This window comes from Cucumis sativus, chromosome 1 (genome assembly GCF_000004075.3).
Source record: "Cucumis sativus cultivar 9930 chromosome 1, Cucumber_9930_V3, whole genome shotgun sequence".
Lineage (NCBI taxonomy): Eukaryota > Viridiplantae > Streptophyta > Magnoliopsida > Cucurbitales > Cucurbitaceae > Cucumis > Cucumis sativus.
Window position 1 is genome coordinate 20,177,766 of NC_026655.2, and position 24,621 is coordinate 20,202,386.

The following is a 24,621-nucleotide window of genomic DNA, read 5'->3' on the forward strand; positions in this document are numbered from 1 at the left end:
TTGGTGAAAGGTTCTTATTTGTTGTTCTAAGTGATTTGGAACTTCTCTTGTGTGCATTCAAAAGTCTCTCTCTTTGTGACATGTTTCCTTGAGTTGTGTATGCTCTTTATTTGTTTATTTGGTTGGTTTTTATCATATTCATTCTCTTGATTTGTAATGTTTTTGTTTATGGTTTGACCTTAGACTTTGAAGTCTCATTGTTTTAAGCCATTCAATACCTTGGCAACAAAAATACAAAGGGTAAAAAATTAACAACTTAATAGTTAAATTAAAACTTCTAAAATATTAGGTTATTGTTATTATATTTTTAATAATATTGCAATATTTTAAAGTAATTTTTTTAAAAACAGTAGATTTTACAAAATATTACGATCTATAACAAATTCTATTACGGATAGTTATTGATACGCTATATTAATAGAAGACTATCTCTGATAAAATCCAAAATTTTGCTATAGCTTGTAAATATTTTAATTTATTTTTCTATTTTTAAAAATGCCTCTATTTTAAAAGCTAAAGTAAAAAAAAATAGATAAAGTGAGCATAACTCAACTAATATATAATATTTGTTTTATTTATTAACAAACAAATATTGGTTCAATGATACGTACCCAAGACTAATAAATTCCCTACTATGAATTCACTACTAACAATGAATAAAACATTGTTATTGTTTTAGAAATTTAGAAAATTTTGTCAAAATAGAAATAACTTTTAAAAAAGAAGAAGAAGAAGAAGAAGAAAAAGGTGTTTTGGAAAGCAAATGATTGAGCTTTAAGCTTTGGGCTGAAACTGAAGCGGCCCAGAGTTGAGTTTGAGCTGATTAGGCTGCTGGTCCAAAGAACACCCAATTTCACGATCATCGGCGACTCGTTGGCCGTCGGCAGACCAATTCACCGAGGCGCATAGAGGCAGAGATGTCGGACGCCCCGCCGAGACGACTAAGAGGTCACAAAGGCACTGCCACGTGCTGCGTCGCCTCGAATGACCGTCCTGGCCTCGTCGCCACTTCAGGCGAGGTAGATTAAGGCTCTACTTATGGCCTATTTCAAAATAAGTATCGGTAGCTAAAGATCACCTCCCAATTTTTTTTATAACCTTTTCTTTGTGTTGGCGTTTAAGCGGAGTTTTTGAAGTTTTCACAAGCTTCCCTGAGTCTGTAATTACATCTCAATATAACTTCTGTCTGTACAGTTTCCGTGCTTGATTTGAGCTTCAAATTTTACCAGGGAAGGCTGTTAAACCTGAAAAATTGGTGTTCTACAATTGACGTTAGAAACAATCGAGGACATAGATTTGTTGTATGATTTTGGCTTTTATATGACTGTGATTATGTTAGTTATAACTGCTTGGACTACATAAGATAATTGTACTTAGCTCTTCTTTAATGACGTCAATACTTCATAATTTACTCCCCTTCTACATTTTCTGGAGTGTGTGTGTAGGATGGTTGTGTTTGCTGGTTTGACATGAGATGCAAAGATGTTGTATCCATTATGGAAGTAGGAAAAGAGCCTATTTCATCCATATGTTTCAAGCCAGGTCCATTTTTCTTCTACTTATTTCTTTGTTTAATTCTCAATGGTGGATGAAATCAGTAATCGCCATATCGCATTGAATTCTTCAATCTCAAGTATATCCATATTAAAGAACATTAATGAAGCTTGCATTAACTAAAATCCGGTGTGTGCCAGTCCACCAGGCTAAATTTTTTCTTTTATTTTACTGTAGTTTATTGCTGGTAAAGATCGTGTTTTTCTGGAAAAAAAAAAGAAAGAAAAATTATCGTTGATAAGAAAACATTGAATTGAAGTGCCTCTATTAAAAAACTTGGGGGAATCTAGAATATGGGAATGGGAGACTGTGTTTCCTTACTGAGTTAGATGACATTTTACGTTGTAGGTTTCTCAAGTTTGTTTGGTGTATCTTGGTTCACAAAACATATTGTTGTTAGAATATGATGGAATCCGCAGTGTATGTAAACTTCAACTTTATTGATAGTAGAATAAGAATGAATCCCTTGGATATAATTGCGATAACGAAACCACCGTCTTCCTATCTCTCAAGGAATGACAGAGAAAGACTCACAACCCAAATGAAAACCTAACTAACTTTCCCACCTAACTCCTCTTTCTTATTTATATTACTATCTAGCCCTCATATTATTCCCATGTGTTACTTATTCCCACGTGTTACTTCTCTTTTCCCTCTCCTACTATATTGATGAATGATAGGGGGTCTATCATTACACTCCTTCTCCAAATTTACCTTGTCCTCAAGGTGAAAATCCGAATATAAATGAGTTTTTAGATCCCTAATATAGATCAATATATCATCAAAGAATACTGACACAAACTTCCTCAAGTAAGGCCTAAACACAGCATTCATTAATGATTGGAATGTAGAGGGTGCATTTGTCAACCCAAAGGGCATTACCATGAACTCGTAATGGCCCTCATGAGTTCTAAATGCAGTCTTCTCCACGTCTTCCACACACATTCTGATCTGGTGATAACCTGCCTTCAAATCAATCTTGGAAAACATAACAGCTCCATTCAGTTCGTCAAAGAGTACCTCAATTACCGGTATTGGAAATTTGTCTGGTACAGTTACATTATTCAGGGCTCGATAATCCACACAAAACCTCCAGCTTCCATTTTTTTTTTCTTACCAGCAATACTAGACTTGAGTAGGGGCTCGTGCTCCGTATTATTACTCCAAATGTTAACATTCTTCAACCAGCTTTTCCATTTCGGTTTTCTGCTTATATGCATAACGATAGGGTCTCACATTCACTGGATCTACTCCTGTCTTTAAGTGAATATGGTGCTCTATCATTCTTCGTGGTGGTAATGTCTCAGGCCACTCGAACACATCCTCAAAACTCTTTAGCACTACTGCCACCGATTCCTCCACAGTCAATTCTTCATCAAATGCGTCTTCTTCCTCAGATGTCTCCTTTCTTTCTAAGGCTCTGCATTCTACTAGAAAGCCTTAGTCTTCCTCTCCCCAACTCTTCATTAAAATTTTCAAACTCACTCTGGTCTTGGTCAAACTTGGATCACCTTGTATGAGTGATTTTCTTCCCATGATGTGTGAATGTTAGAACCAAAGTCTTCCAGTCTACTTCTGTGGTCTCCAAGGAATATAGCCATTGCATTCCTAATATAGCATCCACCCCTCCCAACTCCAAAGGTAAAAACTCATCGATCACCTTTCAGCTTCCTTACAGAAGCTCAACAGCTTCACATATACCTTTCCCTTTTATCGTCGTACCTGATCCCAGGATGACACCATATTTCGATGTGTCTTTTGTGTTCAACTGTAATTCCTTCACCAACTTTTTTGAAATGAAATTATGTGTTGCTCCGCAATCTATCAACACAATAACTTCCTTTTCTTGTATCAATCCTTTCACCTACGACTGAATTAATGGACAACTCTACCACCGCTTGATTTGCCTCTGTGATCTCAATGATGTTCAATTCCTTCTGATCTCTGCCATCATCTTCAAGAATTTTGAACTCCTCACCTTCTCCTTCCACTACAAACATACGCAACTCTCTTTTCTCCTTAGTCTTGCACTTATGGTCATGAGAATATTTCTCATTACAACGGAAGCACAATCCCTTCTCCTTCGTAGATTGAAATTCGACATCAGATAATCTCTTCGATGGCCCCTCCTTTCGCACTTCTTCCATCGTCGTTCCCCTAAGAGTGATCGTCCTAATTGGCCAATTCACACTCCCCTTATTTTCTCTTGTTTTTGCATTTGCATTAGCCTTAAAATTGTTATACGAGTTAGTTACTTTTCCTCCGAAATACCCGGATAGATTGGTTTCTCTTCAAATATCTTCTTTGTTTTCCACCTTCTGCGCTATTCTCATCATCTGCGCTAGTCCTTTCGGTTCACAAAAATCCATTTCGGCCTGGATCCATGGCTTTAATCCGGGCATAAACGTTTCTTCCACAACCTTCTCTGATAAGTCTGATAAAGGTGCTACCCACTTATCAAACAAATTTCTATATTCCTCCACCGTTATCATCTGTTGAATCCGTAGAAATCTCCCATACAAAAATCCCTCTCTCACAGATCGAAATACAACGATCCCTCTCTCACAGATCAAAATCAGATCAACAACCTTTCCTTCATGTTAGCCCAATCAACAAATTTCTCCCGTTCCTCTTGGGAACGATACCAATTAAGTGCCGGCCCTTCAAAACTAATTGTAGAAACAATCATTTTCTCAGATTCAGTAAGTTTATGGATTTGGAAATACCTTTCGGCACGAAAGAGCCAAGAATCGGGATCATCTCCATTGAATATCGGCATCTCCACTTTTTTAAACTTGTTTCGATCATTGCTGCCTTTGTCGTCCGCCTTCTTCTCTTCCTTCTTTATATCAATCTCTCAACTTGAAGATCCTTCGCTGTCTTCTACACCTTTCATCGGAGAATTCCGCCTGGATAACTCGGTTAATTTTTCGCTCATCGTCGATCGATCTTGAGCAGCCGATTCCATGATTCGCAGTATCATTTGATTCCGTCTCTCCATATTCTTAGCTAACTCATTCAACGTCCTTTCCTTCGCAGGTAATTTGCTAATTTCCTTCTTAATGCCATGTATTTCTTGTTTGAACATCTCCATCTTCTCTTCGATCTGAGTCTGTACCATTTTTTTCTTTCTTAACCGGGGATCTCACCGCTCTTATACCAATTTGATGGAATCCGCAGTGTATGTAAACTTCAACTTTATTAGTAGTAGAATAAGGATGAATCCCTTGGATACAATTGCGATAATGAAACCACTGTCTTCCTATCTCTCAAGGAATGACAGAGAAAGACTCACAACCCAAATGAAAACCTAACTAACTTTCCCGCCTAACTCCTCTTTCTTATTTATATTACTATCTAGCCCTCATATTATTCCCACGTGTTACTTATTGACACGTGCTACTTCTCTTTTCCCTCTCCTACTAGTATTAGAACAAGAGATTCGAGGTCTTGGGTTCGAACCCTTGTAAAGTCATTTCTTCTTCAGTTGATATTGACTCATTTGTTGATCCTTTGCCAAAATTTCTAGTCTACAAATGAGGGGGAGTCTTAGAGTATTGATATAATATTAAAGTTACCATAACTCATTAGCAAAGCTTTTGTGTCGAGTGGTTATTTAACAATATCATTGGGAGAAATAATTTATTCAATCTTATTTGTAAGCCATTCGTCGATGGGAAAAAAAAATTCTTGAATCATATCCATCCTAGTGCTAACTTTTAGAAGACTTAATGATCTGCCGACCCAAGCCCCGGGCTAAAAAAGTTTAGCAATTTTTCAAGATTGAAATGAAAACCTCCTATATAGCATAATTTTGAAATATTTCATTTCTGTCATTATAATTTTTGCTGATCCATTCTGCCTTTTATTTTTCCCTCTCTACTTATCAGGGAATGAAGATGTCATTTATATCTCCTCTGGGAAGGAAATTAAGTCATTTGATGTTCATCAGGTAAGTAAGTTTCATAATGTTAAAAACATATTGCAAAATATATCTGTATTTTAAAGAATAGAACATTTTGAACTACACTTCTCCCAAATTAGCATATATATTACAAAATATGTCTGTCTACTTTGGTAATGTTTTTGTCTTTCATACATGAAAGTGTATATCACTTTGAGGATGTCTTTCAAACTTTTAGTTCATCAATGGTTACTTTGCTATTGACTTACATTTTCCTTTTTACTTTTGGAGGCCACAGCATCGAAACCGTTGGGGAGTTATAGCTACAACAAAGAGGAGATAAATCAGGTAAAGTTAATCAGGCATCTTGCTCTAGTTGGATCATTACTAACATATTTGGGGTGGTGGGATCCTTGGTGGTTGTCAGTTGAAACGATGGAAATAAGTTATTCCTTTATCAAGTTTTTTATTTAAGGTTGGAGACTTGTTTCAAAATCCAAGATACTTTTTTCTAAATTAGAAAAAAGAATTGTTATTGGATCTGTAACAATTAGTCTAAAATTTTTCCCATGCAGGTTTCGTGTAGCCCAAAAGCTTCTTTTCTGGCCGCCGCTGATGATGGTGGTGATGTTAAGGTCAGCATCTTCAGCTTACTGAGATTTCTTTTATTGGGATTTGAATTCAAGTGAGCATGCATTTTTTAAGTTGATGTTGAAACTATATTTATTTGAGTTCGGTTTCTCATAAGGACTAAAAAATTCTAGCTTCAATTATTTATAACATTTTTAAGCAGATGTTGCTTTCCTATGTCTGTTTGAGTGACAGTGAACCCATAAGTTTTGATAGCATCATTTTTTCCTAAAACCTGGTCAGCTTATTTGGAGGCAGTTCACTGAAGCTTTTCTTTTGTGTATTTTATCTATAAGCATTTTAACTTTCATTGCATGATATTGAGTGTTGATATTACCTATATTGTAAACTTTTTACTGTTACTTTTTATTTACTGACATAACATATATAGAAATTTAAAAATTGTATTGTCCAATCTTATTCTTTGTGTTCAAGAATCCACGAATTTCCACTCCTTTTAGTAATAAACATGCACAAGAAATAGTTTTTTTTACTATTCCCAAATTGACAATTTTGATGCTGATTATATTCTTTATGGCAGATCATTGATGTTCACAATAATTGCCTATATAAAACATTAAGATCTGGCCATACAAGTGTATCCTTTTCTATAACTTGAAGCCTTTTTTTTTAATAAATCAGGTTTCTGTATTTCATTCGTTTTCCCACGTGCTTGGTTCTTTAGTTTTGTTACATGGATCCCATCTTTGCATCCTGAACCATATATTTAGATCTGTAGCAGTGTTCAGTTCCTTCCTTGGAGACCCTGGGAAGGTAAACTCAAAACATTGTAACTTTCACCTCCACTTATTCTCCCGTGATCATTCACTTCAGATCATCAGTGGTCCAGCCTGCACTCTGATCGTTTAGATATGATAACTTATCTTGGAATATATATCGTTTCTGATTTTTACAGGAACAATATCACTTATTTTATTAATCAGTATATGGCAGCGAACTGTTTATAAGTGGCTAAACACATTGAATTACGAGTTATTATTACCTTAAGATTTAGTTTGGATTCTCAGTATGACGAGGCTTTATCTCATTGCAGTAAAAGAAACATGAAAGTTGGAAATATTAAAGTTTCAAGGTTTCTGTCTGTATAATACAAATGCTTGAGTCTCAATCTTGACTGCGATATATCCTGCTTGTTGGCATATTTAATTGATTATTGTAAAAAGCAGCTTCCTACAGTATTTAATCTGGATTTGGATTTTGGTGTGATCCATGATTCGGTCCAGAGAAGACTTCTTATTCTTTCACAGTTTGTCCATCAATTTGAATATGGCTTTAGGATCCTACGTCCTGAATATGTTTCAAAATTTTCTGGGATATTATAGACAAATACTTAACAGAAAGAACCAATTCTAAAGTTACAAGTTACCCTAGGCTAGAAAGTCAGGATTTATTGTAAGTGTTGTTTCGCATGCATATTTACTTGGATGACCTCTAGACATTGAAGAGGGTACTAATTTGAGAGAATAAAAAAGTTCTATTTATTGTGGATTTATGGATATTATTCTTATGCTGACTGTCACTCTTAGACATTCAGGACAATGAAAAGTTAGGACTGTTGGTGGTTAACGTGTCACAAGTCAGGATGTACTTCTTAGACCCCCAATATTACACACATACAAGAGAAGGGGCAGAGCCAGGAATTGACATGACTTTTGGCAATTCAGGGAGCAACGAGAGAGAAAGCATCACCAGGGCCCACTGTGGGATTTGGTTTATATATATATATATATATCGTGAGTGTCGTGAGTGTCCGGGCTAGCTTACACACACCTCAACTAATTTCACGGGAAAACCAGTCTGACCCTACAACATTTGGGTGTCAAGGAAACCTGTAGCAAATTAATTTCTAGATAGGTGGCCACTGTGGATCGAACACATGATCTCTTAGTTAGCTTTTGACCTTTTTACCACTAGGCCAACCCATGGTGGTTGTGGGATTTGGGGAATGTTTTTGGGGATTTCCGTTTTAGGTTTTTATGTTGTTTTTTAGGTGAAAGCTTCCATACCCTTCATTAGGAGAAGTTTCCAGCCTTCTCTAAGGAGCTGGGTGTTGATCTTGTTTTTTGCTACTGTTTTTTTGGATTATATCTCTGTTTTGTGTTATATTCTGAGTATTATCATCAATATATTATAGCAGAGTGCTGCCTCTGTTTTGTCTTGTTGGGGTTTTTCTGCTTTTCAGGTTAAGAATCTTAAGATACTTCAAAGTGTATAGTAGTCTGCTTTGTTCATAAAAGAGTATAAATAATCTTTAGTTTCTTTGCTAATTGGGGGTCACCCACAACTTTCGTTTCCTTGCTAATTGTTGTTCTTGATGCTATATATGCACCATTTATGTTTTCAAGTTGTCCCAGTTGTTCCATGTTTCCTTTTTTTAAAAAAAAGAAGAAAAAAAGAAATAAAAGTTGTCCCATGTTTAGATAATTGGAAGCCTCACCTTTTCTATCTGACTTCTGTTCCACAATTCCGGCATTATGCAGTTATTACAGGAGGACTTGACTCAAAGCTCATCATGTGGGACTTTTCTAGAGGTCGCCCCATCCAAGTACTTGATTTTGGTTCGTACATATGCAGCCCATCTGTTTATGTGTTATTCTTGTTCCATGCATGATGCATTTCTTTTTGTTTGCACTAGTTTACTCTTTTTTCTTTTTCGGCTTGTTCATCCAATTATAGCACCACATTGGTGTATGATTTCTCTATTTTTCGGGGTAATTGTTCAGTTTTTCCTTTTACTTACAAATTTTTTATTTTCCATTGGTGCTAAATTCTGGTATAAAAAATTATATTATTCAAAACTTGATTTATTTGCCTGTAGAGTGAGTCATGCAAGTGTTTGAATCTATTTTCCCTTCAGAATTCTAGCCTGAACATATTTCTCGTGTGGAATTGGTTTATAGATGAATACAATATACTAGTTGTAGTTTTAATCTTGAAAGATATTTGTATTGTATCTTGCCTGTACAAGTTTTATTTCATCCGTGAGAAGCAAAAGTTTGGCATAGAGCCCCTTGGGTTTATGAAATTGCCAATGATGTCAGCAATGGTGATACTGATGATGGTAATACGCACTTTTGAAGAAAAATACTAGACTCAGAAACTCATCTCTCTCCATTGTACTTTCTTGTTGGCAATATACATATAATTTAAGTTGTAAAATTTTTTATGTCAATGTCAACGATCATGTATGAAGAATATCAACAGTAACGATTATGCCAACATCAGTTCAGATAATGTCAAATACACACGCATATAAGATGTCACTTTTATTGATATTTTTATTGTTTTGTTTCAACAGATATCCCTGACAACCACCCATCCAGCAGCACGGAACAATGTTTTAATCCTGCATTTATTCATGCAATAGCAGTTCCTGAAGTTAATATGCTGGACAGATTGGGCCAGATATGTGTCGTTGCAAGGGGTGACGGTATTGTTCATGTGATTGATATTGAATCAGAGAAATCAAAGACTTCCTCAAAAACTGGTAAAAAAGTACAATCAAGATCTAAGGGAGTTACAGCTGCTTGTGATATGAATAACCAAGAGCAAACTGGAAGAAAGAAGTTATATTTGGATTACACTGTTGGTGGACATTCTGCTGCCGTGTCCTGTGTGTAAGTAATTTCTTTCTCCCCTTCCGCAACGCACCGAATCTCCCTTACCAAGTGGAAATTTTCAGGGCATTTTCTCAATTTGGAGAGAAAGGGAAGTTTATAGTTTCTGGTGGGAATGATAAGTGCATAAAGCTTTGGAATTGGTGTGAAGTTCCTGATGCTGGGAAAACTAGCAGCAGCAACAACGAGGTTCTTCATTTGAACATCAATCTGAGCAAAAAGGTTGTATTTATTTCTAGTTGCATGTCACTACCCATATCATTACTCATTAACTCGTGCTTCATCAATTAGTTTCTAAGTTGGAAATTCAATCTTCTGCAGGTGAATTGGCTTTGTACTACTCCCTCTGAAACAGAAAACCTTATCGTTTGTGATACTAGCAAAGTAGTGAAGGTATATAATGTTGCATAAATTCCTCATAATCAGAGCTTAGGAAGATATCTGAGGAATTCTGAACTATGCTGCTGTTCTTATATTTGAAGCATCTGATTATAGATCCTTAAAGAGTAACAATTTTGACACCAAGATTTAGTATTTACTAAAAATTGCTTCCAAATCTTGCCTGCCCTACAAGGTGCGGCACCCTCCTAATAATCATTTGATTTTCAGTTTTTTAGTTTTTGAAATTTGTGTTTGTTGTCTCACCATTCTTTACCATGGTTTTCATCTCTGAAGTAGAGAATTAAACAGAAAAACAGATAATTTGAAGTAATTAGTCATGATGTTCTATTTAATGCAAAATTACACAAGCCTGGCAGGAGATTTAGTTGTCTAACTTGTTTTGTAGTTTTCCTTTCCATGGAGTTGTATACACTTTTTAATGTTTCTTTGTGAGAAAAAAAACGTTATGACTATATATATTTATATATAGTTTAGAGTTTGGCTAAATCACTCAATTGATGATGTCAAGAATTCTCAAGGAAGAAGGAATAGTGTTTTCTAGTTTTGTTTTAAGACTAATGGAAAGACCCTTAATATTCTTATTCTTGTTTTAATTCTTTTAGAGAGATGAACTATTTTTATTTATTTTTTTAGGATTTTTGTAATCTCAAATCTCAAGTATTGTTTTTTTTGTAGTTTTTTAAATTCTGCGGAAATTATTATAAATAATAAAATTGTTAAAAATATTACAAAATTTTTGACTTTTATCATTGACAGACATCAAATTTTGTCGAAAATTTGGAAATTCATGGAAGAAAAGGATGAACAAACTTGTTTTTGATAATACAATTCTCGGCATTTTTAAAATGAAATAAACTTTGCACCAATTGTTACGTCACCCTAGTGATACTTTGTAACACTTCAAGTCTAATATTTAGAATTTGGATTTGGCGGTGGATGGTCTTGACATTTCTCTACATCCTTGTAACTTGATAACATCATTTTTACTTGTCTTGAAGACTTCTAAGGTTGATCAATACAAATCATTTTAGCATGCTTTGTTATCACTTACATACATCTTAAATTTTTTTTTAAAGGAAACACCCTATAATTGTTTCAAACTAAGCACTAAACTAAACATTTGTATTTATAATTTGTTGGTGTAAAGAGTAAGTCTTAACTTTTTAAGTTTTTTTTAACCATACTTTTACGTATTTAATATCCATCTTATTAAAATGTAATCAAGTTCCCTCTAAACTCAGGAGTTACATAATTTATTATATCTTTGTTGAAATATTGAAACAAACCTAGTAGGTTGGGACACTCACATAACCAAAGTGAGACGGTTCAACTCAAATATATTGGATTTAGTGTCGTTTGTTAATTTTTTAAATTATTCCAATTGTTTATGAACTTTGGGGTTGATTTTTGAACTTTGATTATATTTTGTTAAAGAAGCTTTGGAAAGATTTTCTTTCTTTGCTAATGGGTAAAAGTTCTCCTTAAAAGTAGTTAATGTGTAAGAGTTGAAAAGTCTACACGGCATCACTTACAATATCATCATTTACATAACAGCTAATGTTTGAAAATTGATTATGTAGGTTTGGTCAAGATGATGCTCATTTTAGTTCTTTAAAACAAGTTCTATTTTTAAGAAAAAACAACATTTTCAAATTTCATAGTTATTCTTTGTAACAAATATCATGAACTCAACAATTAACCAATCCATGAACACACGAATCAACATAATTTTTTTGTTAAAGTAACTCAAATAGTAAAAACTTTTCTATTAGTTACTCATTTCTAAAAACTTTATTCCAACTAACCTTTTGGCTATGTGAACTTACATTCTTATCTTTACTTTTCCTTTCTCTCCAAGCAACTTCTTCAATACACCAAAATTTACAGATTTTACATATTATTACAAGTGCGTGATCACTTAGTATTTATTCAACAATCGCTTAATAGTAAGTGAAATAACGTTTAGACTGAAGTACGTGATCAGATGAACACCTAAATAACATGTGAAATATCATTTTTACCCTTGTGATATAAAATAAGGTTGAATCTCAATCATCTCTTACTCCATTCACTTAACTTTTTTTTTTCATTTGCTTTTTCTTTTCGCTTATGCTTCTCTCAACGCACATTTCGTATTCTCTTTGAACTTCAAATGTATTTTCATCGACCTCCTAACCATTGAGAGTAGTGAGATGAGCGTTGAGAGAAGCATAAGCAAAGAGAGAAAGCGAACAAGAAGTAAAGTTAAGCGGACGAGGTAAGAGACGATTGTGATTCAACTTTAATTTATATCACAAGAGTAAAAAAGAAATTTTCAGTGTGTGATCATGTGGTTGAGTCCAAACTATTGACCACTTACTATTAAGCAATCATTTAAAAAAATACTACGTGATCAAATACTTATGATAATATATGTAAAATTTTGGTGCACATTGGTTGGAGAGAGAAAGGAAAGATAAGTGGAAAAGAACAGGTGATAGAAAAGTTTTTACTATTTGGTTACTTTATGAAATTTTGCATGAATCAACGGTAGCCTAAGTTTTGATTTGTTTTAGCGCCACTAGTTTTCTTTTCATGGGTCTAGTTCGAATGAAGAAGATTCACACTTCACTAAGAATTGCACTTCAATTGGAAGATTCACAGACTCTGGGTTGCTTGTGTTTGTGGGGTTGCTTTTCCAGTTTCTTCTGTAGCGGTTTGGGTTGGTGCACAATCGTCTGTTAGTAGTTCAAATCAAAGACGTACTCTCCCTAACCAAATCTTTGCTTACACTTCCCGCAAAAATTCAAATCTGTTTCTACACACACTTTGCTTCTCATCTCTTCTTCCTCTCCTCTGCAGATGGCTGAAACCAACTTCCCAACCTCTCTCATCTTTCCAACTACTACCCTCCATTTTCCTCCATTTCTAAAATGCTTTCACCCCCCTTTTCGCACAGATCGATTCCACCCATCTGGGTTTGTGTTTTCCATTTAAAATCACTCGCAAAGCCTGGATTGCGGGGCTTCGGGGGCTGATTCTTTGATTTGAGGTTCCAGAATCAGGGTTCTCCGAAGAAAGGAGAAGTGAGAAACAAGATGATGGTTTCTGATGTTCCCATTTGCCACACTTGTGGTGAGCCAGTCGGGGTTGATGGCAATGGCCAGCTTTTCGTTGCTTGCCATGAGTGCCATTTTCCTATTTGTAAAGTCTGTGTTCAGTATGATATTAAGGAAGGCCGAAATGTTTGCTTGCGGTGTGGCTCTCCATTTGATGGTATCCTCTGATCGGTTGAACTAATCTAGTTTCTTTCATTTGTAGTCTTGTGCTTTTGCTGTTCATGCGCTTGAATTTAATTGAGTGAAATTTCTATTACTATTTGAGTTCACTTGTGATTGACCATATGTTGTTTGAGAGTTTAATAGTCTTAGATACTTCCATGTAGGGAGTTATGTTAACTATGGATTCGCTAATACTTAAAGGAATTGGTTAGGAAGTATAGAGTGTCTATGAGAATCAAGGCCTGATTGGAATGATTTAAAAGTGTCTTTACGTATTTAGAAAGTTATTCCGTCCTATGTTTCTCGTTGATCACAATATATTAGTGGTTCCGAATTTTCAGAGAACTTGCTGATGGATGCTGATACAAAGAGATCAGGAGATCGAAACACTATGGCATCTCATCTCAGTCATTCTCAGGTAAAATTTATTGTCAGTTTTGTTTACTTGTGACCGAGTTAAAGGTGTTTACTATTGAATTTCCTTATATTAGACACTCGAGGTTATATCTCAATTTTGTTGTTTTTGTTTCTTTGCTTAGGACGTTGGTGTTCATGCTAGACATGTCAGTAGTGTGTCGACAGTGGATAGTGGTAAAGAATGTTCATTTTATGAATCATGTTGGAAGCTTTTAATATTGTTCCATTTTTAATAATCTCTTCCTGATTTTGTGAAGAATTGAATGATGAATCTGGGAACCCTATTTGGAAGAACAGAGTAGAGAGTTGGAAGGATAAGAAGAATAAAAAGAAACGGCCTGCCGTGAAAACTGAACAGGAAGCTCAAATTCCCGTCCATCAACAAATGGAGGAGAAACAGTAAGTCTAAGGAGGTCTTGGTTTTTTCTTTTTTTAATCTGATTTCTAACAATTTAATGATCATATTGGTCGTGCCCTTGCATGATTGGAGCAAAAAGGTGGTTTCTGTTTGCTGATGTGCTTTTCTATAAACTGACTTCGTACCGCACACTTTTTGATGACTTAGATTTTTGACATCATATTTACGAGGAGAATGTAAACTACTGTCATGAATTTTAGTCAGGAGAAAGGCTGGAATAACATTGTTCTGATTATATGATATGTAGTCACAACAACTTATGAAAAATGTGATTTTTGTTCTTCCAGGATTTCAGAGGAGGCTGCGGTTACACACTCATTTTCTTCAGTTTATCCAATTCCTTCCAGCAGATTAACACCATACAGAATCGTGATAATCATGCGATTGATCATTCTAGCTCTTTTCTTTCAGTATCGAATAACAAATCCTGTTGATAGTGCTTTTGGTCTATGGCTCACTTCTATCATATGCGAAATCTGGTTTGCCTTCTCCTGGGTGTTGGATCAGTTCCCTAAATGGTTTCCCGTCTGCAGAGACACATTCATTGACAGATTATCGGCCAGGTAGGAGCTTAGAACTTATTGATGTGGCCCCATTTGACAACGGTTTCCCTTTTTATTTTCTACTTATAAAACTTATGCTTATATTCTTCCAATTTTTCTATTATGGTTTTCATGTTTATTTGCAACCCTTCAATTTTTAGTCAAAGTCTAAAAAATGAAAAAACAAGTTTTTGAGTTTATTTTATTTTTATGTTTTTACAACTTCACTTGCTTTTGGAAAATATTGGTAGAAAATGAATAACTAAATAAAGGAACTAATTGGTGGAGATGATGTATATAGGCGAGTTTGCAAAAATAACAAAAAAAATTTATGAAAATAGAGTCTATGTCACTTACATTTCAAAATTGCAAAAATAGCAAGTTTAAAAGCAAATTATCGTTGACTACCGTTATATTTACCAAATTTGCAATATGAAAAAATATATATATTATGAGCCGTTTTTTCTAAATTTTTTTGTCATCTAATGCAATTTTTCATGTTTATAAACAGGAAATTTTCAAAAATAACAAATTTGATAAAGTGCTTACAACATATAGCAAAACTTTCAGATTACAACATATAGCAAAACTTTCAGATTTTATCAATAATTGATATTAAAGACACTGATATGCTTCTATCATTAGTATTGATAGATAGTGATAAATGTCTATTAGTTTCTTATCATTGATAGAATCTAAAATTTTGCTATAGCTTCTAAATATTTAATTTATTTTGCTATTTTAGAAAATGCTTTCTTTATAAATTTATTTTTCAAAAACTAAAAATAAAAAACAGAATGGTTATCAAACAACTTTTGGGAGCGTTGTTTTTATAATTCATGTTTTGGGTGTTGTAATGTATCAAAAAAGCTTTGGTGACTCCATTTTCTGCCCTCAGTTGTAATAGTTTGTTTTTAAATAATCAACTGGACTGCTAAAATAAGTTTTCTCAACTTGAGTTCAACAACAAAAAATGACAGATTTCCACCTCTAGCCTCTTAGATGAGACCATATGCTTAACCAATTTAGTTATACTCAGATTTGGCAAAATAAGTTTTTTTAGTTACGGAGTACTCTAGAATCATATTGTTATAGTTATGTCGCTTTCAGTCAATGCCCAAATTCATTTCCTAAAACAGTGTAATCTGGATACCATGTAGGCCAGGTAGAATGATAAAATGTCAGATAAAATATGGAACTAACTAATTAGAAACAAAAAAGGTGGTAGGTTAGGGTGCTTCAGTCTAGTGCTCCTGATTGTGTGTGTTTATTTGTTTTTGACGTCAGGTTTGAAAGAGAGGGAGAACCTTCTCAGCTTGCTGCTGTGGATTTTTTTGTGAGTACTGTTGATCCATTGAAAGAACCTCCACTAATCACTGCCAATACCGTGCTTTCGATCCTTGCTGTGGACTATCCTGTCGATAAAGTTTCCTGCTATGTGTCTGACGATGGTGCAGCTATGCTTACATTTGAATCTCTAGTTGAAACAGCCGACTTTGCAAGAATGTGGGTTCCATTCTGCAAGAAATTCTCCATTGAACCTCGAGCTCCTGAGTTTTACTTCTCCCAGAAAATAGACTATTTGAAAGATAAAGTGCAACCTTCTTTTGTCAAGGAACGCAGAGCAATGAAAGTAAGAACTTCAAGCTTCTTCTTCACAGTCTGCTCCTTGTTGGTCATTGCCATGATTAAGTGACTTGGTTGATTTGTGTTTAGTATATCATTATGTCAATGGTTGGAAACAAATATTTAACAATCAGTCTGCTGATTTGTGGCAGAGAGCTTATGAAGAGTTTAAAGTACGAGTCAATGCTTTGGTAGCAAAGGCTCAGAAAACGCCAGATGAAGGCTGGTCCATGCAAGATGGAACAGCTTGGCCAGGAAATAACCCACGTGACCACCCTGGAATGATTCAGGTTAAACACTATTCATTTGATTCCATTTGCGTTATTCTACTAATAGAGAAGAATGCTCACCTGCTTTTCTACGTCAGTTTCAAGTTTATCTTGTGTATCATGAAATGTTCGACTCTCTGAATGCCCTACCTTAATAGAAAAGTTCAGTTCAAATTGTATCGAACCTGGACCAAATTTGACTGGCGTAGAATTAACAACTATTAGAGTACGTTTTTGTTTATATCTTCTGCAATGATTGGAGACTTTTGAAGTTCTTCAGTAATGATTTTACTTTAGTTTAAGAAGCATCAAATGCTCCTAAAAATCTTTGTTTCAAAATGGTTCAAGACCTTACTGCTTGTCCATTCGAGTTTTAATATCTTAGAAAATTTGTATAATCCCTTCTATTTTTCTGTGTCCATTATGTTCAATAGTTTATCAACGCATTTTCTTTGTCTTTCACTTAAAAAATTGAATCAAAATGTTCAATGACGGAGGATGGATTGTTTCAGGTTTTTCTTGGAAATACCGGCGCCCATGACATAGAGGGTAATGAACTTCCTCGACTAGTCTATGTCTCTAGAGAGAAGAGGCCTGGTTACCAACATCACAAAAAAGCTGGTGCTGAAAATGCTCTGGTACTCAATTATCTACGATATTTTATTTGTTGCTAGCCCATCAAAGTTGTATGCTCAAATATTTGTCCTTAAACAGGTGAGAGTATCTGCAGTTCTCACAAACGCCCCCTTCATTCTCAACCTTGATTGTGATCATTATGTTAACAATAGCCAAGCTATACGTGAGGCAATGTGTTTCTTGATGGACCCACAAGTAGGCAGAGATGTATGCTATGTTCAATTTCCTCAGAGGTTTGATGGCATTGATCGAAGTGATCGATATGCCAATCGCAACACTGTTTTCTTTGATGTGAGTTTAAATTAGTTTTATTTTTTAAAAGTACATATGATTACTCTATCAGTTCCCTGCAGAAGAATAATTGATAGAAACTTTCCATGTTTCACAAGAGCATCTGAGTTCATCAGCAGTGAGGATCTTCATTTTTGTTTCAGGTGAACATGAAAGGATTGGATGGGATCCAGGGACCAGTATACGTGGGTACAGGTTGTGTTTTCAATAGACAGGCTCTTTATGGCTACGGACCTCCTACACTGCCTAGCTTATCGAAGAAATCATCATCATCATCCTGCTCCTGGTGTGGCTGCTGCTCGTGCTGCTGTCCTTCCAAGAAGATTTCAAAAGATCCGACTGAGATTCAGAGAGATGCAAAAAGAGAAGAGCTTGATGCTGCAATCTTTAACCTCGGGGAAATAGATAGTAAGTTTAATCTTGGAGGAATTTGGTTTTAGAAATTTTAGGCGGTAGTTTTCTGGGTTCTTTCTTGAATCTAGTTTTGACTTTGTTCCACAGATTATGATGAGTACGAGAGGTCAATGCTAATTTCTCAATTGAGCTTTGAGAAAACTTTTGGCTTATCTTCTGTATTTATTGAGTCTACACTAATGGAAAATGGAGGAGTTGCAGAATCTGCAAATCCATCGACTTTGATCAAAGAAGCAATTCATGTCATTGGCTGTGGTTATGAAGAGAAGACTGCCTGGGGAAAAGAGGTATTAGTTTTAGTTGATATTAGCACATTATTAGAACTATTGTCTCTCTTTTACATATATATGTGCTTCAGTCAATATTTTCTAAACACTTGTCAACCATTTTTGGGCTTATGGTTCTGCTTTTTTAGATTGGTTGGATATACGGTTCGGTCACTGAGGATATCTTAACGGGTTTCAAGATGCATTGCCGAGGATGGAGGTCCATCTACTGCATGCCCATGAGGCCAGCATTCAAAGGATCAGCCCCGATTAACCTTTCCGATCGTCTGCACCAAGTTCTTCGATGGGCACTCGGATCTGTTGAGATTTTTCTCAGTAGACATTGTCCATTATGGTATGGATTCGCAGGCGGACGACTCAAATGGCTCCAAAGAATGGCATACATAAACACCATTGTCTATCCGTTCACTTCCCTCCCTCTCGTTGCCTACTGCTCGTTGCCTGCAATCTGCCTGTTGACGGGGAAATTCATCATACCAACGGTAAATATTTCACCCTTTGCATTATTGTTGTCCTAACAAACTCAAAATGTATACTTTAAGCAGTATTTCCTTTCCATGTCTGTTCATAATACTTGGAAATACTCTAATAGAATCATGTGGCTCTTGCATTTGTGGGACTGAATATCCCTATTATTAGATAAACCCTTCTGTATGTTTCCTTCTCACATTTTTCCTAATTAGTTTTGGTTCTTTAAATAAGTCATCTCTTCAACATTATGCAGCTCTCGAACCTAGCGAGTACCCTTTTTCTCGGTCTCTTCCTGTCCATCATTCTCACAAGTGTTCTTGAGCTGCGTTGGAGTGGTGTTAGCATTGAAGATATATGGCGTAACGAACAGTTTTGGGTCATAGGAGGCGTCTCAGCCCATCTCTTTGCTGTCTTCCAAGGGTTCCTAAAGATGTTAGCCGGCATTGACACCAACTTCACAGTTACTGCAAAGGCAGCTGACGATGCTGAGTTCGGAGAGCTTTACATGGTGAAATGGACAACACTTTTGATCCCTCCTACAACTCTTATTGTCGTTAACATGGTCGGTGTCGTTGCTGGATTTTCTGATGCATTAAATGGTGGATATGAAGCTTGGGGACCTCTTTTTGGCAAGGTCTTCTTTGCCTTCTGGGTGATTTTTCATCTCTATCCATTCCTCAAAGGTCTCATGGGTCGCCAAAACAGGACGCCTACCATTGTTGTTTTATGGTCAGTACTGTTGGCATCAGTTTTCTCACTTGTTTGGGTGAAGATAAACCCATTTGTGAACCAAGTTGACAGTACAACCGTTGCACAGAGCTGCATTGCAATAGATTGTTGAGTAATATTGAAGAAATTTATCACAACCCTTCCACTGCTTTTCAAAGACTGCTGTGATTGTTTGTAGGATTGATTACCAGTTTCCTAATGTCATAGTTTGAGATGAAAACATAAAGATTCATCTAAATATGTATTAATGTTTTGGTTAAACATCTGAGATTCAGTTTGTAAATGTAAGTCATTGGTGTGAGAAATACCAATTTGAATTGAATAGAAATCTAAAAGAAACCTTCTATTAGGTGCAAACAAGCATTCATTAAGAAAGTGATCATAGGTAAGATTAGATGGAAGTATCAATCAAATTAGATATCGATGGATATTTCTAACTAAAAAATCAAGAAAATTTTCAATTTATAGACTGAACTTTAGGAGCTATCTGGGGGAAAGAAAAAAAGAAAGAGTCCTTTTCACTTTTGGGGCCAGGATTATGGAGTGCGAAAAAAATAAATTTATTTTCCCTTAATTCCTTTTTAATCCTTCTCTTTCCTCCTCTCAGTTTTTCTTTCTTCAATAAATAATTTTCCAATAACATCAAACGTTTTTTTTTTTTTTTTTCAAAATATAAATATATTTTCTTTAATAATTATATTTTAACAAATATAATTTTCCTTTTATTTTTTTCACAACAATTTTATATGTATATCCACGTACACATGTAATTATCAAATTTTTAACCAAATTCACCTCTTCAATCTAATTAAATAAACACAAAAAATATTTAATTAAATTCAAATTCAACCCAATTAAAAATTCAAATCTAATAATTAATTAAATATTTAATTAATTTAATTTCACTTAAGATTGTCAACTTGAATCGGATGACCCACTTTTGTTTTGGTTTTGATTGTTGTTTTTTTTTTTTTTTTTTGCATTATTCGGTTGTATGGTGTAATTGATGTTCACCGTTTAAATAATTTTTTTTTCATATTTCATTTTGTTTCCATGTTATTATGTTTGTCGTCGTTTTTTAAATCAATTGTTAACGATGCACAATTTTTCGATATTGCACTTACAACATCAATTTTAAAAAATAAATATAATTTCTTTTGCACATAATGCATCAATAAATTTATTGACTCGAAAAGCTTGCATACAAAACATTTAAAGTTGACATCATATTTACGAAAACTAATGAAACATGTTTTTCGATAAAAAATTCAAATTTTGATAAATTAAAAATACGAATATTTGTGTATTGAATCTACGAAAACAAATTTAAAAAGAAAAATACAAGAGTAGGAATTAAAAAAATAAAAAAATAAAAAATAAAATTTTCCAATATTGCCTTAACAACATTAATTTTTTAAAAATAGATATAATTTCTTTTGCACTTAAATAATTTTATTAGCACGAAAAGCTTGCGTACAAAACGTTCAAAGTCGACATCGTATTTACGAAAACTAATGGAACATGTTTTTCGATAATAAAAAATTCAAATTTCAATAAGTTAAAAATACGAATATTTGTGTATTGGATCTAGAATAAGATTGTTAAAAAAAATACAAGAGTGCAAATTTAAAATAATAAAATTTTTCGATATTGCATTTACAACATCAATTTTTTTTAAAAAAATAATAATAATTTCTTTCGCACATAACACATCACTAAATTTATTGGCTGGAAAGCTTTTGTACAAAACGTTCAAAATTGACATCGTATTTATGAAAACTAATGGAATATACTTTTCGATAAAAATTTCAAATTTCGGTAAATTAAAAATATGAATATTTGTGTATGGAGTCTACCATACAATTTTTTTTAAAAAAAAATACAAGAGTACGAATTTAAAAATAAATAATAAACAATATTTTTTTTTGGATATTACACTTACAACATCAATTAAAAAAAATAGATATAATTTATTCCGCATGTAAGAAATCAATTAATTCATTGGCACGAAAAGATTGCTACAAAATATGAAAACTAATGGAACATGTTTTTCGATAAAAAGTTCAAATTTTGGTAATTAAAAATAAGAATATTTGTGTCCTATATTTACGATAAGAATTTTTTTAAGAAAACTACCAGAGTACAAATTAAATAATAATAATAACAAAAAAAAAAATTGTCATAATACTTACCACTTATTCCTTTTTCCAAATGGGGATTCTCATGATCTTTCCTCCAAACAAAAATTATCATAATTCTCTAATATTTCTCATACTTATTTTCCCCCCAAATAATGATTATAATAATCATTTTCCTTTTATAACCACCTTTTTCATACTCCTTTATCCCTTTATTTCTTTCCTTCTCCAAATGGTTTTTAAGGATGGTATCAATTTAAACTTTAAATTAATAATTATATCAATATAAACTTGAACTTTGGAGTTTAAATTAAAAAGAAAATATAAATGTTAGTATAATTATTTTAAAGGAGAAAATTGTTAACAAATATTTACAAATATAACAAGATTTTTTCTTTTTTTAGTGATGAAATAAGATAAACGTCTATCAATATCTATCACTAAAGTGATAAATATCTATTTGAGTTTATCACAATTGAAATTAAAGTTTTACTATATTTATAAATAAGTTAACTCAATTTGCTATAATGGAGAAGATTGAAAAAACTTATGATTTGAAGCAAGTTTACCGGGTTAGTATTTAGTATTTATGTTGTAAACATTTGGATGTTTGTAACTCATCAATCTAATAAAAATATGGATCAATTCACCAATCTTATGCAAGTATGAAAATATTGATATGTGAATAAAATTAATAACATGATAATTGGTATATATGTTAGGAAACCTATATCGATTAGTAAGAGAGGTATTGGGATAGCTATAAAATCAAAATTGAGAAATTATATAGAAAAACATGTATTAGAGTTGATAATTGATTGAGTTATTTTTGTTTGTTGTTTTGGCAAGTTTAATGTTCTCTTTCATCAGCATCCCAATTACGAACAAACACCAAATTTATAAACAATACATTATTGGAAAGATTAATTTATTTTAAAACTATGATTGGAAAGTACTTGTAGATTTTAATCATCAAAATCTGAACTCAACATGAAAGCTTTAATGATGAATTTGGAAATAAGCTTTAATTTCTCATCGGTTAATTTCTATTTTTTCAGCCAAAATAATTAGTTGGGCATTTATGTGAAAATGACTAAAAGAAAGGGTGTTTTGGTAATCATCTCAACCATTCCATTCATTCCTACTTCCCTCCCCCCTTCCCTTTGCCTTATTAAAAAGTTCACATTCTGAGCTTCAATTGGCATCTTCTTCACCTCACTCTCCCAACGTCTCTATAAACAACGATGAAACCGCCACTTCCACCGCTCTTCATTCTCTCCATTCTGCTCTTACTCTCCACCGTCAACGCCGCCGCCTCCGTACCTACCAAGCCGACTATTATTCCGGCGGCCCCCATTGAAGTTCCTCCAACTCCATCTCCTACCTCTGCTCCATCTCAAGCTCGGCCATTACTCCCACCGACATCGCCTTCGCCTTCTTCTTCTTCTTCACCACCTCCACCACCACCATCATCATCATCATCTTCAAACTCTCTTGACCCGAAGCAACTTAGAGCTCTGCAGTCACTCAATATCCCCACCTTCAAGGACCCCTGCAAGCAACCTTCACTTCATAACGCCACCGTTTGCGATTCCTCCGAGCCGTTTCGTCACCTTGTATTCCTACGCTTGGCTAATTGCTCCGAAGATGTTGCTTTGTCATTCACAGCTCTTAAATCCCTCTCCACTCTCAGATCTCTCGAATTTGTTGATTGTCCCATTTCCCCCATTCGCTTTCCTGCCGATCTGGTTGCCTCTCTCCGATCCTTCACTTGCACTAATAGCCTCCGTAGGCTCACCGGCGTTTGGCTTAGTCGTCTTGAGAACCTCACCGATCTCTCTGTTTCCAATGTCCCTGTTAATGCCTCCGGTCCTTTCGTCATACTTGGTAAAATGAATATCATTAAGTCTGTGACCGTTTCCAATGCGAATCTCACGGGTTTCTTTCCTAGACATTTAAATCACAACCTTACCCACATTGATTTTTCGGGTAATACGCTCAAGGGAAAGCTACCCACTTCGATTACTCTGCTGGAGAATCTTGAATCTCTGAATCTAGCTTCTAATTCTTTCACTGGCGAGATACCCACTTCAGTTGGGGACTTGATATCGCTTCAGAACTTGTCGTTGGCATCGAATTCGTTTTCGGGATCGATCCCAGAATCAATTTCGGCAATTCCTGGATTGGTTCACCTCGATCTGAGCTCAAATCAGTTCAATGGAACAATTCCGAGCTTCCTTTCAGAGATGAAGAGCTTAAAGTATCTGAATCTTGAGAATAACCAATTTCATGGGGTAATGCCCTTCAATGGGTCATTCTTGAAAAGGTTGGAAATGTTTAGGATAAAGGGGAATAGCAATCTTTGCTACAACCATTCAATTCTATCATCCAAACTGAAGCTTGGGATAGCTCCTTGCGATAGACACGGGCTTCCATTATCGCCACCGCCAGCTAAGGATGATTCGTCAGCTGATGAAAATAGCGACTACGATGACAGTGATGGAGATGATTCCAGCACCCACCATAAGGAGTCTCATAATGGACCAAATAAAGTTGTGCTTGGAGTCGCAATTGGCCTTTCTTCCATAATTTTTCTCATTATTTTCCTGGTTTGTATGTCCAAGTGTTGTCGTTGAGAGTGAAAATCAATTGGTTTTACTTTTAGAGTAGGATTTTTTTGGTTAGAAGTAATAGTAAAGAATTCATGCGAGGCATATAAGCGTTGTAAATGTAGGGGTAGGACAATTTGGTTGGCGTTTGTTCTTTATTTTAGTGGATTGGTTATGTCAATTATTTGGAGGGAAGAGGATTTTCAGTGCGGCATGTTTTGATGCATTCATTTTAGGTGTTATCGACATCATTTCTTTCGCTTTTGGTTTTTCCTATTATGACTTGATTTGCTGTATTGTCTCAATAAAATCTATTATGTTCAGTGTTTCAACTTTCTAGCTCTCCGTCTTGTCTTAATCTGGGTTTTTCCTTCCATTTATCATTA

General features: G+C 34.6%; 2 protein-coding genes across 2 annotated transcripts; both read left to right on the forward strand.

The window, feature by feature from the left end:
• Positions 1-759: 759 nt before the first annotated feature.
• On the forward strand, positions 760-19,845 carry LOC101208988 (cellulose synthase A catalytic subunit 8 [UDP-forming]). Its single transcript, XM_031886562.1, has 24 exons — positions 760-1,019; positions 1,446-1,542; positions 5,445-5,506; positions 5,750-5,806; positions 6,034-6,093; positions 6,630-6,686; positions 6,820-6,862; positions 8,590-8,667; positions 9,408-9,726; positions 9,792-9,948; positions 10,048-10,119; positions 13,146-13,383; positions 13,730-13,806; positions 13,928-13,979; positions 14,063-14,204; positions 14,511-14,786; positions 16,053-16,398; positions 16,544-16,681; positions 17,173-17,298; positions 17,375-17,587; positions 17,731-17,995; positions 18,089-18,288; positions 18,417-18,770; positions 19,013-19,845. Exons 1-24 carry the CDS (start codon positions 918-920, stop codon positions 19,598-19,600), a joined length of 4,119 nt encoding a protein of 1,372 aa, XP_031742422.1. The 5' UTR covers positions 760-917; the 3' UTR covers positions 19,601-19,845.
• A 2,862-nt stretch (positions 19,846-22,707) lies between these two features.
• On the forward strand, positions 22,708-24,563 carry LOC101207281 (receptor-like protein 51). The gene has a single exon (XM_011659311.2). The coding sequence runs from the start codon at positions 22,871-22,873 to the stop codon at positions 24,260-24,262; it is 1,392 nt and encodes a 463-aa protein (XP_011657613.1). The 5' UTR covers positions 22,708-22,870; the 3' UTR covers positions 24,263-24,563.
• Positions 24,564-24,621: the final 58 nt, after the last annotated feature.